Consider the following 18,337-nt stretch of genomic DNA (forward strand, 5'->3'; position numbering starts at 1 on the left):
GTCATAACAACTGCCAAAGTGGACTGGGGGGGGGGAGTATTCCGCAATGTAAATGGAAACTGGATTGTTAGATTCACAAAGTCCATACAAGCTAGGGGCTCTTTGGAGGCAGAACTAAAGGCAATAAGGGAAGGACTCAAAACAGCCCATGAGTAGGATTTATTCCCATTGGAAATAGAGACGGATTGTGCAGAGGCAATACAAACTATACAATGTGGTAATAGACCTTTTGATAATATTGTCAATATTTACAGGTCGTTAATGCACCAAGGAAAGGTGACCCTCCTTCAGCACATATTTAGGAAGGCAACATTGTCGCTCAGCTAAGCTGGGAAAGACTCCAGGAAGGAAGAAAAAAGTTTTTGTATCCCTTCCCAATGTTATTTTTAATTCTATTAAGTATGATGAAGACAATCAACGTTGTTTTGTTTAATACATATCTATGGATTCTTGCAATAGATTAGCAAGCTTAGGAAATCAATGTGTCCTAAGCGGCACGCAACTAGGCCATAATGTAACAAACATTACGTAATTTAATATATATGTTTCTTGTTTACTCAACAAAAAAAAAAGACATACAATTTACCATTTATATACAAAATAATACAATAGACTCCAATTTTACCTATTTTCTTTCCTTTTTCTTCCTTTCCCATTATATAAAATACTGCCTTATGACTTTAACCTCAAGTGTAGGAACTATAATCAGCAGTTCTACAAGCATCGCTGGAATTTCTCCAGGTTAAACAAATCCAATATGATCAAAGAAGCTATCATATCGTTTCAAAACAAATTTACAAAAAGAAAAGCTTTACAGAAAAGCTTTGTCCAGTAACGAAGTATTAATATGAGGGGGAACTTGATTTCCTAGATACTCAACTAAAATTAATTTTTAAAATACTCAATTACTGAAAAAATCGATCGTGGTATTCGCCCACATAAGATTTGAAGTTTCTCATCACCATCTCTGTAATGAATAGTCATTGACAGCCATTAAAATATTTCGAAGCTTTTAATTCGAAAATTAATTTTTGTAAAATTGTTATTTGTTTGAGATAATTTGGTAAAAATTCAAGGTGATTTAGTTAAGATTTCAGATTGAAACTTGAAAAAGAAGACATAAACAAATTGTATATATTTTATTAGTTGTATATAAATTGTAGTTTTTGACCGGATTCTATATTAAAAATTTATTTTTAAGTTGTAGACATATTATAGATTTTGACTAGATTTGTACATATTTGTGAAAAACTTTTAGTTACTTTCCGTAAATAAAAAAATTTAGACAAAATCGAGTAAATAAGTTTAAAATCTCGTATATATACGAAAAAGTCCCAAAAAGTTAACTGAAAATACATTGTTGGGCCCCTATTGTACACGAGCATTTCAGATCTATATAAAAATCACTTTCACAATTTGTTTCCAACTAAATTGAAGTCATCTGATCTGACTGTTATACGTGGTGGCAAAATGGATAAAAGAAAACAATTATTCATTAAAAATGGATGGATAATGAACTTCTTAAAAACGGGTTGAATATGGATAAGAACCATATTATCCATTTAGAAAATGGATAACTAACGAGTTAAGCATTTACATTTGTAAAGCTCAAATTGGGGGTTCCTCAAGTTTGGGAAACTAGGAACTCTCCGTATGAAATATGAGACGGGTTGGATAATTTATCCGTTTTTGCATTACCTATTTTCGACTCATCCCATATCCGATATGACCCGCCCGTTTGCCATTCGTAATAAAGATTTACACACTCATTCCAATAAAACTATTTCATGTATGATGTAGGGTGTGTTTGGTACAATGAAAAATGTTTTCCTCGGAAAATATTTTCTTGAAAAATAGCAAGTTTTCTTACTTATTTTTCAATGTTTGATTAGGTAGCAGAAAATATTTTTGAAAAATATATAATTTAGGCAAACACTTTATGAGACAAAATGGGTAAGGACGAGGGAAGGCGGTAGGTCAACATCTAAGGGCTGAAGTGGCAGTAGTTATGTTACAGGGAGGGGCGAGGGGCGGCAGGGCGCGAGTGCGGGAGGAGGGAGGTGGGAGGTGGGGGGTTGAGGGTAGGAGTGGGTGTGTGGACGGTGGGTGGGGAAGGTTGAGAAATAGTTTCCTCCTTTTGATAGGGAAATTATTTTCCTCCAATTAGAGAAATATATATTCAAATAAAAAATATTTTTCAAAATATTTAAGCCGACCAAACATGAAAAATTTTAAATATTTTTCTTAATATAAACATACCCGTAGTCAATTGCATATTTTATATTCCTTGTGTGATGCAACTCGCGCTTGGACATTTAAGTGCCACTTGTGATGTACCTGGGGTTTTTACGGCCTTTGCTATCTTCTATCTTAATGTATGTGTATTTGCATAATCCAATTAACTAGGATACGCGCATGCTCAAATAGTGGTTTTGACAGTACGAATATAGGAGAACTAAAATTTCGACATATAAAATTATTACGGATTTAAGTTAACATTTATTGTTAACCTTGAAATCTGATTTAACCACAAAAAGTTAAAGAAATAACAAAAACATACTAATATTGTTCTCCAAATTAGTTAATGAGGTCAATACCAGAAAAAGGTGGAAAGAATAGTAAATTGACTGTCAACATAAAAGTAATCAAGTTATGATCTTAGAATACTGAATCATCGAAAATTCTTACCACTCGTTACACTAAGACCGGGGGTATAATGACCAAAACCAGCTAAGGATTAAGATGTTATCTTCATTGTTTTTGTTCGTTAATGACGTCTCCCCAAGCCTTTTATTCACCGTATTTGATCATCGTTAGCTTTATTAAACTATGATTTCTCCACTAAAACTGCCATATCTTACCGCTATTTAATAGAAAACATTGGTATATGAATCCTTATCCGCATTAGAACCTGTTCAACCTCTTCACTGCAACAACTACTAATTTCTGTATCTTAGCCTAGGCTGACTATTCTGGGTTTCCTACTCTCACTAATATTGTAGGTTCAGCTTTTTGGTGCATCAGGACAGGGTTATTGACATGAATGGCCCCATAAGAGACCCCAGACAAGCGCACACAGTTATTCCTCTTCAAGGATTCTCTACCGAATTGGTAGAGTTTAAGCAATATTTACTACCTTTCTGTGAAATTGGTCATCGAAGTTTATCCAATTGACATGATTTTGTGCTTATTTAATTGTTCATCAAACTCTACTAGATTGGCATGATTTTGTGTTATCTGTAATCGACTTATCTATTAAATTGTTCATCAAAATCTACCTAATAGTAATAATTTATCTATACTTTTCAACAAAGTATTTTTGAGCAATTTGGTACAGAACAATATGACAAAATGGTAACTTCTAGTCATTAATATTACACTATTGCATAGCATTTGGTACATCCTACCATATCAGTAAATCTTAGCTGAAGCTTGCACAAAAAGGACAGCAGTTATGAAATACGGCCAATTACGGGAACTCCGCTAAAACCAACCCAATGCTGAACCACACCGCACAATATTTTGATTATGATTAGGACATCATCTATATTTCACAAGCATGATCACTAATGACGGCATTTTATCACAGGATCCATCTAAAGACAAAGATAATGTCTCAAACACCAATGCTCTTTCACCCAAAACCTTTAAGAAAGTCAAGGTTAAAAATAAAATTAAAAATTTATCCAAATTTATCTTAGTAAAAATCAAAAAATTATTTTACATTATACCTCATATATTCCATTTTTAGTCCAATGAAATATACGAATATAAGTTATATCTATTTAATAATCCCATCATTATTTTGTCTTTGTATTCTAGTCCCCATATTATAATCCCACTATAACTCATTCACAAACCAAACTCTTGAGCAGAGAAACATGGACTCATGTACAGCTATCCGACCACAATAACTTGGAAGGGAAAGGTAAACTGAATAAATTTAAGCTACTTCATTTACGGAATATAAACAATTTAAGCTACTAATATCGTTTCATCCATTTTTTTCTCAGCAGATCACTCCTTTCTCCGGAAAAAAAACCTTCCAAGGCATGGCTCCACCTCTACTACAGCTCGTACAACCTTGAGGAATTGAGAATAGTGTAATAAGTAAGTTACTACCTAGTGGATAAGAAAAGGAGACCTATGTACCTACAGACATGGCACAATAATCTAAACGGCTAATATTATGTCTCTTACCGGACATCCAAAAGGATGCCATAGGGTCTGAATAAAAACGAAAATTGCAGCTGTTATCCATAGCTGGATTCTCTCTTTCCATTTGTCCATCAAAGCATAAGAAGTCCTGGACATACCTTCCTTTACATGCCCCTTCCACTACTCTAGAATCCTTGAGAAAAGCTTTAGCTTATGTTTATGATACTAGACAACTTAGCTTCTTCAGAATAATATAGGAGGTAAAGGAGAAGTTATCCGAGGCGATATCCAAATTGAACTCATTCCATATCATATAAACAGTGCAAGTACAAGAATTTATCCTGATATGAACGAGCACACATCTATATGCATGGAATAATTTGATAATAGCCAGTCTGATAGGATTAGAAACCTGGCATAACCCATGAAACTACCTAAATGAACTATCAAAAAGCACGAAGACCATATCTGCCAGGTAATAAAGCAGGCACGAAGATTTTTTTTTTTGCTTTATATGGATATCAGGAATGTCTAGAAAAAAATTTGAATATCAACAACAATAACAAACTCAGTGTAATCCCACAAGTAGGGTCTAGGAAGGGTAGTATGTACCTAGACCTTCACCACCCACCCACCCCCAAAAAAACCTTGGGAAGGTAGAAAGATTTCCGATAGACCCTCAGCTCAAAGAAAGATTTAAAAAAAAAAACAGTAGCACCATAACATTAGCAAGATATAATAAGAAACAATATAATGCACCAGTACTGTCTCAACTACTGATACAAACACAGTGACAACACAAACACGAACTCAGCTCATCATATAAAGCAAATCACATTCTGGAGAGCAAGTCAAGCTGCCAGCCAGACAAGGTAAATCAGCACTCAATACCATGAGACCTAAATAAGATTTAAGTTTACATTTAAGGGTAAAAGCTCCAACCAATAGGCATTCTACCCTACTATCTAACGCAGCCAATTAAGGATGGTAACACATCACCTGTATTGGAGATCCACATATTGAGCTGCACATGTCTGCTGAACGAGGTCATCTAGTGGACAATATTATGATCTATCAATTAACCAGAAAGTCAACTTAGAAACAATATCATAGAAGGGGAAAATTTGAAAACCTTCATGATAAGGTAATAAGCCAAATATAAATAATTTGGATCAGTCAATGCCCTAAACCTGGCATTTCTTCTAAGTGTAACATCACTCAAATTCGTCTTTCAAGCAAAAAACACACTTTAACATAAAGATTAAATCTTGTAGTTAATAAAGGACCAATAAACAAGAATGCCATTCAAGGCTATAAGGAGCCAACAAAAGAAGATTTCCAGTGGATTAGGAACAAATACATTCCCAGGAAAGGGAAGACAATTTTTACCAGAATGTCTAGCAGGTAGGTCAGCATAAAGTTGATGTCAAGACACTAGCTCAGGAAACCCTCTTTAATGCAATTCAGCTGCCAGAGGTAAAGATAGACTACATTAAATATCATAAACATATCCATAGTAAACATTTAGTTCTAGTTAGATAAAGCAAGCTGAAAGAGAAAACTATTAAGACAAGAATAGCAGCTCAATAATGTCCAAAAGCAGCAAGAATCTTAATGGCTGATGCCCTTTTTTGCTCTGAGAGATTCAAGAGCCTTCTCCCGCAGCTCAATCTCAAGCCTTTTCTGCATGGACTCTGACTCCTCGACATCCCCCTTCCTCAGATGCTCATCATAAGAAGCATGGCAATCAGGATTTCTCTCCGTATCTGATGGCGAAGACATGGCATTAGCTGACTTCGATTTTAGTTTCTGGGCATGTCTTTCTTCCTTTCTGCGCTGTCTCTCCTCCCGACGCCTACGCTTCTCCTCTTTCTTCCATCTCCTCTCCTCTTTCCTCCTCCTTTTAGCCTCCTTCCTATCCTCAACATCAGAGTCATAACTATCATCTGACGATGACTCATATTTGCCAGACCTCTTATGCTTTCTTTTTTCCTTAACTTTAGCTCTACGCTTTTCACTTTCCTCAGAAGCAGAACCCTCATCACCACTTTGATCATTCTGCTCAACTTTCCTTGATGAAGTGAGGGGAGTTTCTGACTCAAGTAGCTCTTTGCCCTTGATATAGTTTGCATGAGACAGGTATTCCTTCTCTGCTTTGAAGCTCTCCCCAGCATATGATTCCCTTTCCCTCTTAACTGAATGAGAGTGTCTATGGCTTGATGGTGACTTTTGTTGATCCAGTTCCTTTGTTTGCTCCATCATTGCAGAAAATTTTTCACTGACATGCAAATATACACAAGCATTATGAAGCATACAGACTGAGCATCTTTTACTAGCTCCACAAATAAAACATGCAGGAAATATTCATTTAAAGCTGCCTAAATGTAGAAAAGCAGTTGTAAACAAACCTCTTCATCACTTCATTTCGCTTTCTTGACTCCATGCGATCTGAATGGCTATGAAATTCAGAAAATTCTTCCTCATCCCGCCCCTTTTCAAGATCTTTATTTGGATCAGGTGTTGTAGCAATTTTTCTTGAAGACCTAGGTTTATGCTCAAAGGCCTCCCTGAACCACAGCAATCCAGCAAAAATCAGGAAAACAGAATATATTACTTTAAAATATCCATGGACAAAATTACTTCTCCCATTTTAAATGACGCATTATCCTTTACTAACCTTGAATGGTTCATTTCTTTCTCATCTGCAATTTTCGCAGAAATGTTAGAACTAACTCTGTGCTCTCTCAATTTCCCGGGATTTGGGCTGTCAGTGTCAATTGTCTTTCTCTCCCTCTGGTTCAAAGTACTCTTTGGCCTATAGTAATCAAAATACAACATTAAGATTCAAAGATAAAATTCATGAATCACTAGCAGTGTTAACAATATAATTAAAGAAAGCATACCCTCTATTTTCACTAGGACTCCTTTCCCTTTTTGTTGGTGGAGATTCTGAGGCTGATCTGGAGCGTGGAGATTCTGAAACAGATGGTGACCGCCGTCGCCGAGGAGGCAAAAGCGACTCTTTTTTTCGTGAATCCTTACGGTCATATACGTCCCTCTGTGGTGACCTAGAAGAAATAGGACGACTACGTTCCAATGATCTGGATCCTTTATGCGCCTCAGTTTTTACTGGAGGAGCATGTCGAATAGGGGAGTATTTTACACGGCTCCTACAATGTGTATCAAGCATAGCAAGACATAAAAATTCCATGGACCTAAAATTTGTGCAGTCTATCTATGAAGCAAAGCAATCCAGTATTTTCATTGATCAGAGACAACACAAGACAAGCATAGGTATACAAGGCAGCTAATAACTCTGGGCTCGCAAGTTACAACAACAATCGTCAGTAGCAAGTCTTAGAAAACAAGAGAGTTGATATGTATCACTACCTTATCCTTCCCCGAGGAGATTGAACTGGTGAACTTTCATTCTTCAATATTCTCTTTCTGATTGGTGAAGGAGACTTGCGGTAAATGGGTGAGGGAGAAAGTGATTCTTGAGGTGAAATAGACCTTCTGGCAGGGGTTAAGGATCTTTTCCTGCCAGATATGAAGGATTTTCGTTGTGCTGGAGATAGAGAACTTCGAGGACTCAATGGAGATCGGTGGTAACCCCGACCCACCGGAGAAGGGGACCTACGTTTTGTTGAATTCGGTGTTCTGCGCAGAAGTGGTGATCGACGTCTAATAGGTGACCTTGATCTATATCGCCCTGGTGAGCGTCTACTTGGAGACCGTGACCTACGCCACATAGGGGATCGTGATCTACGCCTAATCGGAGACCTCGATCTACGTTGAATGGGAGACCTCGATCTACATCGAATGGGAGACCTCCTACGTCGGAATGGAGAACGTCTTCGATACCGTGCAACAAAAGGTGACCCTTGACGTACTCGGGAGGTTGATCTTTGCCTGTGTCTTGGTGGAGAGAGAGATTGTTGAGGTGAATGCTTCCTACGAGGTGAAACAGAGAGCCTTGGTGGAGAGCGGTATACCCTTTCAGATGAAAGTGAGCGACCCCTCCGTTCTAAAGGAGATCCGGATGTACTTCGTGACCTGCGCCTTTCACTTTAAAAGATAATGCCATCATTATTTCAGTGAAAGCAAAAGTAAAAGTTGAAAGCTGAGGATACATATCATCTAAAAACAAATGGGGGACAATTGCAAAAAAAAAAGGAGCTTAATGGAAAAAGTACCCAGAATAACTCCTTGAATTAGAAAATGACTTGCTGATTGACCTTGATCTCCTGCACAGAATCCAAAGAATCAAACAAATGATATTCTATGTGTACGAGGCCACAAGAAATACGACAATTTATACCTCGGGGAGGGTGAATGATCTGCTGAACGTGGGGATCTAGAGACCCTGCACGACACACAGGAAAAGGAGGATGAATTGAGCCAAGGCAGATAAGTTTCTACAATTATGTTTTCTACGAGTAATAACATACAAAAGTAAAGTGTTAGAGGAGGGATTTGGTATTAATTTATACAAACTGGTAACTCAGAGACAAGATCAATCAAGTACCCTCTTACAGGTGTGGAGGGATCATTTTCAGAGCAAGAGAAGGTCAAGCCACTACTCTTTCTTTCTTTTTTCTGACAATGAAGAAGGTCAAGCCACTACTATTACCAGAGAGTGAGGTAAGTGCCCCCAAGTTTTATAGGCAAAAGAGCAGGGTAGTAAGCAGATAAACTTTGAAGATTACAAGTGCAACAAAAAGGAACATTCCCTCTTTTGTAGACTTTTAATAGCAAAGACAACACCCCTCCATCTATTTCCAACTTCACTCCATCCACCAACATGCCGTTATACCTCAACCTCCCCTAGACCAGGTTATAAAATAGTCTTGCTTCTTTCCATTTGCTAACATCAACTTTTTTAGGAAAGAAACTTCATTACTCCTCCATGTTCCTATATGTTTATACCCTTTCCGTTCTGAAAGTCAACAATTTTTCTCTAATAAATTTCTATTCCAGATTTAGAATTACTACAGTTTGCAATCTGATCTGCATTTTATATAGCATCTTAAAATCCCATTAAGGATGGATTCATGCCATCCAAACTCAAGCAAAGCTAGTCACTGTCCTCAACAATCCAGATTAAAAATAACCCTGTTTGTTGTATTTACTAGCATCAACTTTTATACGCAAGAAATTTCGTTATTACTCCATGTTCCCATATGTTGGTCTCATTTCCCTCTGGAAAGTTGAACAAATTTTCTCTAATGTAGTTTTATTTTAAACTTAGAGCTACTACAATTTGCAATTTGAATTGAAATTCATATAGCATCTCAAAATCTCATTTAGACTGTAACAATGGCGTCCAAACTCAGTCTAAAAACTAGTTACTACATAGTCCCTTAACAGCTGAAACGTGACAAGAAACTGCATACAAGAATTGATCAAGTGTTTATTATTGAGATACTAAAGCAAGATTAATGTATATCATTATATAAGTTGCAATTTTTCATATGATTCAAACACATGTGCACACTTAATATACAGCCATGCACTCTCTACCGATACTAAAAGTGTTTCAAGTGATAGTATCAATGGCGTGTTTCATGTGATACTTTTGATACTAAAAGTGTTTCATGTGATAGTAGAGCCACAGATTCATGCAGATCAAGGTAGCGTGGACTACCATTGCTCCCCATGTGTTTGCACCTCCGCATTGTTAAGGATGCTTTCGCCATAACTTCATGGGTCTCCTCCATCTTACTCAAGTAAATTGGTCTAAATAGAAATCTGTCCCCACTTTTTAGCAACTCTTTTTCCAATACAATTCACCATTTATGTGCCTTTACACTAATCATTCAGAAGTCAAACTTGACAGCTGCATTTTTGCAGCAAGGTGGAGATAGTGCGCTACTCAATTCCTTGAGTTTTAAGTCTTATCTTTTATCTTGTGAGAATGCACAGGAGAAAAATCTATTATTGATTTTCTGTTTAACTAAAATACAATGAATGTTATTTATACAATACATATCATACTCCTATTCTATGTGGGACTAGGACTAATTCATATTATGTACATAACTATCTAACACCCCCTCAAGCTGGTGCATACAAATCATATGTGCCGAGCTTGTTACATATGTAACTAATACGAGAACCAATAAGGGACTTAGTGAAAATATCTGCAAGCTGATCATTCGACTTCACAAACTTTGTAGCGATATCTCCTGAGAGTATCTTTTCTCTGACGAAGAGACAGTCAATCTCAATGTGTTTGGTTCTCTCATGGAATACTGGAATTGATGCAATATGAAGGGCAGCTTGATTATCACACACAAGTTCCATCTTGCTGATCTTACCAAATTTCAACTCATTAAGCAAATGTTTGATCCAAACTAGCTCACATGCTGCCACAGTCATTGCTCGATATTCTGCTTTTGCATTAAAACGAGCGACCACATTCTGTTTCTTGCTATTCCAAGACACCAAATTACCTCTTACTAAAACACAATATCCAAACATAGAACGTCAATCAGAAGGTGATCCTGCCCAATCAGCATCTGACTACCCAGCAATTTTCTCATGGCCTCGATCTTCAAACAAAAATCCTTTGTCTGGAGCTGATTTTATATATCGAAGAATGCGGACAACTGCATCCTAATGATTATCACAGGGAGAATCCAAGAACTGACTTACTACACTCACAGGAAAGAAAATGTCAGGTCTAGTCACTGTGAAGTAATTTAATTTACCAATCAACCGCTTATATCTTGCAGGATCACTAAGCGGCTCCCCTTGTCCTGGCAAAAGTTTAGAATTCGGATCCATAGGACTGTCAACAGGTCTACAACCTGTAATTCCTGTCTCTTCAAGAATGTAGGCATACTCCTATTGTGAGATTACAATACTTGAGCCAAACTGAGTGACCTCAATACCTAGAAAATACTTTAATTCGCTCAGATCCTTAGTCTGAAAGTGCTGAAAGAGATGTTGCTTCAACTTAGTAATAACATCCTGATCATTGTCGGTAATAACAATAATATCAACATAAACCATCAGATAAATACCAAGATTTGAAGCAGAATGCCGATAAAACAAAGAGTGACCAGTTTCACTACAAGTCATGCCAAACTCTTGAATAACTGTGCTGAACATACCAAACCAGGCTCGAGGAGACGACTTTAGACCATAGAGGGACCGGCGCAACCGACATACAAGGCTACTAGACTCCCCCTGAGCAACAAAACTGGGTGGTTGCTCCACACAAACCTCATCCTCAAGGTCATCGTGAAGAAAAGCATTCTTAATGTCTAGTTCATACAGATGCCAATGGCGAACAGCAGCCATGGATAGAAAAAGACAGATTGATGCTATTTTAGCCGCGGAAGAGAAAGAATCACTATAATCGAGCCAAAATACCTATATACCCTTTGGCAACAAGACGAGCTTTAAGTCAATCAACCTAATGGCCAACCTTGACTACATGCACCCAACGACAACTAACAATCGATTTACCCGAAGGAAGAGGAACAAGCTCCCAAGCACCACTCGTATGTAAAGCAGACATCTCGTCAATCATAGCTTGTCGCCACCCTGGATGAGACAGTGCTTCACCTGTAGACTTAGGGATGGAAATAGAGGACAAAGATGATACAAATGCACAATGGGGTAATGACAGACGATGGTAACTTAAACCGACATAATGGGAATTAAGATTAAGTATGTACCGTATACCTTTCCGTAGTGCAATCGGTTGACTAAGAGAAGACGAGTCTGCGGTATTAGCAGGGTTAGGTGCAGGACGTGAATCATATGGGCATGATGCTGGACACGGACGACAACGATAAGTCAGGAGTGGTGGAACTATAAAAGATTGAACTGCACTAGGTGGTGGAACTAGAGCTATAGGTGGTGGAGCTGCAACTGGAGCCGTAGGTGGTGAAGCTGGAGTTATAAAGGAACATGAATGGGAGATAGTGACTGAATCTCCAAAAGATGGAATTGGTAGCACCTTAGAAATATCTAAGCGATTACCTGGACCTCTGAAGTATGATTGGGTTTCAAAGAAGGTAACTTATACCGTTGGAGGTCAGGAGAATAGCATTCATATCCCTTTTGTGTTCTCGAGTAACCCAAAAATACGCACTTAAGAGCAGGAAGAGCTAACTTATCTTTTCCTGGAGTAAGGTTATGAACAAAACACGTGCTCCCAAAGACACGGGGTGGAAGAGAGAACAAAGGTAAGTGAGGAAACAGGACAGAGAATGAAACTTGATTCTGGATAGCTGAAGATCGCATACGATTAATAAGATAGCATATGGTAAGAACTACATCCCTCAAAAACGTAATGGAACATGAGATTGTATGAGTAGGGTACGAGCTGTTTCAATAAGATGTTTATTCTTTCTTTTAGCTACCACATTTTGTTGGGATGTGTACGAATAATATGTTTGATGAATAATCCCGTGAGAGTTCATAAACTGCTGAAATGGGGAAGACAAATACTTTAGTGCATTATCACTATGAAATGTGCTGATAGAAACCCAAAATTGATTTTGAATTTCAGCGTGAAAGGTCTGGAAAATAGAAAACAACTCAGATCGATTTTTCATCAAAAATATCCGAGTGCACTAGGAATAATTATATCAATAAAACTAACAAAGTAGCGAAATCCCAAGGTAGAACTGACCCAACTAGAACCTCAAACATCTGAATGGACTAAAGTAAAAGGTGACTCTGCCCGATTATCAAGACGCCGAGGGAAATGGGAGCGGGTATTCTTACCGAGCTGACATGAGTCAGCACTCTAGAGTGGAAAAGTGCGATAAACCAGGTACCATTTTCTAAAGTTTCGCCAAACTGGGACGTCCCAACCGTTTATGTAATAAATTGAAAAGTTGTTGAAGGAAGAAAAGATGTGAATCCATGTGATTTTGCAATGATAAGGTAATAAAGTCCATCTGATTCACGTCTAGTACCAATGATCCGCCATGTACTGCATTCCTGTATAAAAACAATGTCATCAAGAAATAAAACAGAGAATTTAAGTGATATGGCTAAGCGACTAACGGTTATCAGATTAAAAGGACTACTGAAAACATAAAGAATTGAATCTAAAGGTAAGGAAGGAAGTGGACTGCTTGAACTATTCAATTGCCATGATTTGAGACCCGTTGGCCATTGCGACTGTGGGAGAGATTGAGAACATGAAATAGCAGTGAAAAGAGATTTGTTACTAGAAATATGATCAAATACACCTGAATCAATGACCCAAGACTCAGAGGTTGAAGATTGGGAGACACAAGCCACGTTACTATCTATTTGAACAACGGAATCTATCCCTGAATATGTCTATTTACATGCTTTGTACTGAAGGAACTCAATATAATACGGTAAAGAAACCATCTGGATTGAATTCAATGCATTGGATCCAACGGATTGTGAGTCAAAGGCTTCTGATACAAATGCCATTATAATGTTTACTCCGGAAAAAGCATAAATTTTCTAGAAATTACTGTTCATGCCGAGAAAATCACTATTCACACCGGAAAAATATAAAAGTGGTCAAAATTTAATTTTAATTGGATGGGTAGGCCCGGAATTGCGGGGAGAACCCTGAAGAAGTTTTGCAAAACTAGCCGAAAACAGACTCACGTGGCGGCGCGTGGACGTCGAAACTTCGCCTGAGAAATTCTTCCAGCGGCATGTAAGGGCCCGCGAGTCCTTTTTTGCCAGAGATTTTTTAAGGGTTGGTCTTGAGCCCTGATCTACTTCCTGGTGGTAGTGGTTTTTGCACAACACTGGCGGATACTATTTTTCTTGCAGAGTCGCTAGAATTTATGAACGGCAATAGATTTTCACGATTGCTTTGATATCATATGAGAATGCACAGAAGAAAAATCTATTATTGATTTTCTATTTAATTATAATATAATGAACCCTATTTATACAATACATATCATACTCATATTCTATGTGGGACTAGGACTAATTCACATTATATACATAACTATCTAACATACTCCCTCCGTTCCAGTATATGTGAACCTATTTTCTTTATAGTATGTTCCAAAAAGAATGAATCCTTTCTAAATTTGGAAACAATTTAGCTTAAACTTACAATTCTACCCTTAATGAAAAGTTTTTATAACCACACAAATTCTCTGGGCCACTTTTTAACTTGTTTAGAACCACAAATTACAAAAATCTTTATTTTTCTTAAACTACGTGCCCAGTCAAACAGGTTCACATAAATTGGAACTGAGGGAGTATCTAATTAATAGGAAGTGCTTGAGGAAGTAATAAAGGACTTCAGGTAATAGGATCAACAAAGTACTCCGCGCGTGGCATAACTATTTGGTTGTTCGCCGTTAATCTCAACTCCCACGCTGGAGGAGACACGATATAATGAAGGCAAAGAATGAAATAAGATTTTATTTACTAACTCATTTGGTGATAACAATCAGGTACTGTATTGCTAGAAGATATGGGCAACATGAGAGAGCAATACTACAAGAAAGCTGTAAATAAGAAATAAGTAGATTAGTGACATCAAACAAGATGTAGTATTGCTCTCTCATGTTGCTCCCGGATGGGTTTTGCTATGTACCCTGGTTCAATGGGTTTCAAACCCCGGGTACTTCTTTACTAAATCATTTTACTTACCAAACCAAAAGAAAAAGCTAATTCAAATCCTAACCTGTGTATTCTTCTTGAGCCATTCCTGTCAACATGGTCTAAATCATCTGTGGAGCGCACCCGAGGCTGGTGTTTCGGACTTGGCTCCAGTGCAGCATTTTTTTGTCTCGAATTGCTGGCATAATCGTCCTACAGTAGTTTGAGGTAAAGGATATGAACCCAAATAATTGCAGAAGCAGGCTGATACCAGGGAAACACAAACAAAAGTTAAAAAAGAAAACCCAACTCTGGATAAAATAACTCTTTCATGGATATTATTTTAGTTACCATCATCTTCCTTTTCTCTTGATCCAGCTCCCTACTCTCTCTCTCCTTTTTCTTATGAATCTCGTTGGCAATTCGATCCGTCTCAACCTAGAAAAAACGAAGAAAAAAGGCTACTAACAAGAGGTAAACCACAAGGCAACAAAAAAAAATCAGCGAGAAACACCTTCTTCTTTCTCATTTCCTCTTCTTTGGCTTCTAGGAACAGCTGAGGAACACCGCTTGCATTGTTCTGTGCACTAAGTAGTAGCGCCCAAAGCTCTTTCATAAATTTGCCAGTGTTTCTTTCCATGAATCCAGTAAGTGAAATTTGAACCTCCTTGCCGTTAACTACCTGAAATCCATCACCAGTTTAATGTTACTTCTTTCTTGAAAAAAAATTTGTTGAAAAGTAAAATCTGAGCGTTAATTATTAAAATCCGATTGTTTAGCAAAACATAGTTAAGTCAAGCAAACAAGTATAATGTATATTCTACCTTTCGTTCAAGAAGGCCATAAATGAAATTGATAAGAACTTCATCTTCAAAACCAATAAGCTCGGTAACTCGTTTGGCAATCCATGGTTTCATTACATCCATCTTTACTTTGGTCATGTCCACCTATCACATAATAGATTTGAGACACAACACAATCAAACAAGTATGAAGGGGATCTTCTATTCCAGAAATTCAAAACTAAGAACAAAATGAAGAAAGCCGGGTTTGCATTCCATGGAGTCGCCACGTGATATCCATCTTAACTTTCCACCTAATAAAATAAATCCTACAAAACGAACTCACCAGATGTTCCAATTCAGGAGCGAACTTCTGAGATTTCAACAGCTTAGCTTGCTTATTAGAGAACCGAGTGTCCTGCTCGGCCGACGTACCCTAAATTAAAACAATTTTGAATCTATCACTCATCAGCCATAAAAGCGAAATTGGAGCTTGGATCTACAAAGACGAATGGAGAATCAAGAGGAAAACTTACCCGGAAAAACCCGCCCGACATGTTTTAGGGTTTTCTAGAAAGACTGATCAAGTGGTATATAGAGGTATATAGAGTAGTATTAAGTTTTGATTGGAAGAGAGGGATAGTTTTTGATTTAGAAGGATATCTTTTAGGACATGACTCGAAAGATAGAACAGCGCCCACTGCCCAACATCGAGCTACATACCAAGTACCCCCTTAAGGCCGAAGTGCTGATTGTATCTATGGGCCTGCCGCTGCCCTAAGCCCGTAATCACGTCAATCTTTTATTGAAGGTAGTTTTATGGGAAACTGCCGGTTATGTTCATTTATGTCTAGCTTATTACAAGAATTGATTAATTCATAAAATATTATTAATATTAGCCAATTAACTATTTGTAGCCAAAAAAAGGTTAATTTTTTGTTTTTTTTAGTGGGCGTTATTAGAATAGATTGAGTATATCTTAAGGAGCTTGAATCTCAGTTTTTGGATGATTTGGTGGAATTTTTAAGTTTTTTGAATTAAAAATTCGAACTAGAAGATGAATATTAAAAAAAGTGATATGTGTATCACACTATGTATCATTTGTGTATCACATATGTATGATATTTATATCAAATGTGTATCACATGTATATCAATGCATACTTGTGTGTGAGATACATGCGTGATACATGTTTGATACATGTGTCGCAGAAGAATTTTTTGAACTCGATTTTAACTACGAATTTTGATACCAAATCAGTCCAAATCACCTCCAATCTTTCTCAAATTTTGTATATTAACTCATCTATATGATTTCAATTAATTTCAACCATACCTATTGAAAAATGTTCTTTTCTTATTAGCTTTCTGGAAAATCAAAAAAAAAAATATATATATATATATATATATATACACACACACATATATATGTACCTCATCTATGAAATTTTCTTTCCATCTTGCATCTAATGTTGTTGATCACACTTAAAAATATGGAAGGCGATCTTTGCATGCGATTCTTGGAGAGAAAGAACCTTATTTATTTGGGTTTTCAATTTTTATATGTGTCTGCTAGTATTGGTAAGTCTATAATTAATGGGTAGAAGTTGGTAAATTGAAACTTATCCTGGGTCATTTATGGAAGATTCCCTAGTTTTATAGGTTTACCCATAAAAAATCAAATTAATTATGGTTGTCTATCCATTTATTTTATCAAACTTACCTTTCATACTCATTGTAGTTTTTGTGGGCAATTGCCTCTTTTTTCTCCTTTTCTTTTTTATCGTTTTTCTTTATTCTTTGCTTTTTTCTCCTTTTATGTTTATTTTCTAACCATATTATTTTTTATTTTCTTTGTTCGCCATAATCTGATTTCATGCTCAATTTTGGCTCCTTTTTTTTTGCCTTTTGTTCATTCTCTTTATTTCTTGTTCCTTTTCTAATTTCATTTAAATCTTTTTTACTTTTATTTCCTTTTTTCTGCATAATCTAATTTTATTCACTTTTTTTTTTGCTTCTTTTCTTTATTCTTCTTTCTTTTTTCCTATGCAATAATAAAAAGATAACTAATTTATACTATATTAAAAGCAACGAAGGTCCTTAGGGAAATAGCATTCGCCTTATTTTGTCACGACCCGGATTTCCCACCTTCGAAAGTCGTGACAGCGCCTACTAGTGAAAGCTAGGCAAGCCTACCATTTGGATTATTTACCTTTTTCCGTTTTAATCCTTTTACAATTAATAATCAACAATTGATAAACAGCGGAAATCTAATAAGCGGAAGACTGAAATGTAATAATTTAAGAAAGATGTCAATACCAATCCATACAATAACTACCCAAGACTGGTGTCACAATTTCACAGACTGTCTAGGAATACTATAAATAAAAGTCTGAAAGATTTATTACAACACTATCTCTGAAATATGTAAAAGAAATAGACTAAGAGGATAGGAGAAGACGTCAAGGTCTGCGGACGCCTACAGGACTACCTCGGAATCTCCGACTGGACTGAAGGCAGCCTCCCAAAGCTACGGTCCGAAAGCTGCTAATCCGGGATCTACACACAGTACATAGTGTAGTATCAGCACAACCGACACCATGTGCAGGTAAGTGCCTAGCTTAACCCCGACAAAATAGTGACGAGTCTAGGACCAGACTACCAAATAAACCTGTGCAATTATATCATATACAACGGAAAATAAAAAGCAAAAATATACAGTTAAGGATGGGGGGACATGTTGCGAGGGAATATCATTTACCAACAGTAACTCATGAGGAAAGCATAAAGAACAATTTAAAATTCGTAGCAGAAAGAATAAGGA

At 36.9% G+C, this 18,337-nt stretch overlaps 1 protein-coding gene across 4 annotated transcripts; it reads right to left on the reverse strand.

Annotated features, from left to right (window-relative positions):
• Window positions 1-4,949: 4,949 nt before the first annotated feature.
• Window positions 4,950-16,218, reverse strand: LOC104236941 (uncharacterized). Of its 4 annotated transcripts, none has more exons than XR_713530.2 (15): window positions 16,051-16,218; window positions 15,861-15,950; window positions 15,558-15,680; window positions 15,248-15,415; window positions 15,085-15,171; window positions 14,819-14,946; window positions 8,480-8,524; window positions 8,355-8,405; window positions 7,549-8,226; window positions 7,062-7,328; window positions 6,836-6,973; window positions 6,567-6,725; window positions 5,548-6,436; window positions 5,158-5,229; window positions 4,950-5,014 (listed from the first exon to the last, which is right to left on the reverse strand). XR_713530.2 is itself a non-coding variant. In XM_009790992.2 (13 exons), the coding sequence occupies exons 1-13, from the start codon at window positions 16,069-16,071 to the stop codon at window positions 5,770-5,772; spliced, it is 2,622 nt and encodes an 873-aa protein (XP_009789294.1). In that variant the 5' UTR covers window positions 16,072-16,218; the 3' UTR covers window positions 5,477-5,769. The 4 variants fall into 4 exon arrangements, 1 of the variants encoding a protein (XP_009789294.1); XR_713529.2 differs by having other exon boundaries at window positions 4,950-5,057; XR_011401004.1 differs by having other exon boundaries at window positions 4,950-5,229.
• Between the last annotated feature and the right edge of the window lie 2,119 nt (window positions 16,219-18,337).

The sequence above is a fragment of the Nicotiana sylvestris genome, chromosome 7 (genome assembly GCF_000393655.2).
Source record: "Nicotiana sylvestris chromosome 7, ASM39365v2, whole genome shotgun sequence".
Classification (NCBI taxonomy): domain Eukaryota; kingdom Viridiplantae; phylum Streptophyta; class Magnoliopsida; order Solanales; family Solanaceae; genus Nicotiana; species Nicotiana sylvestris.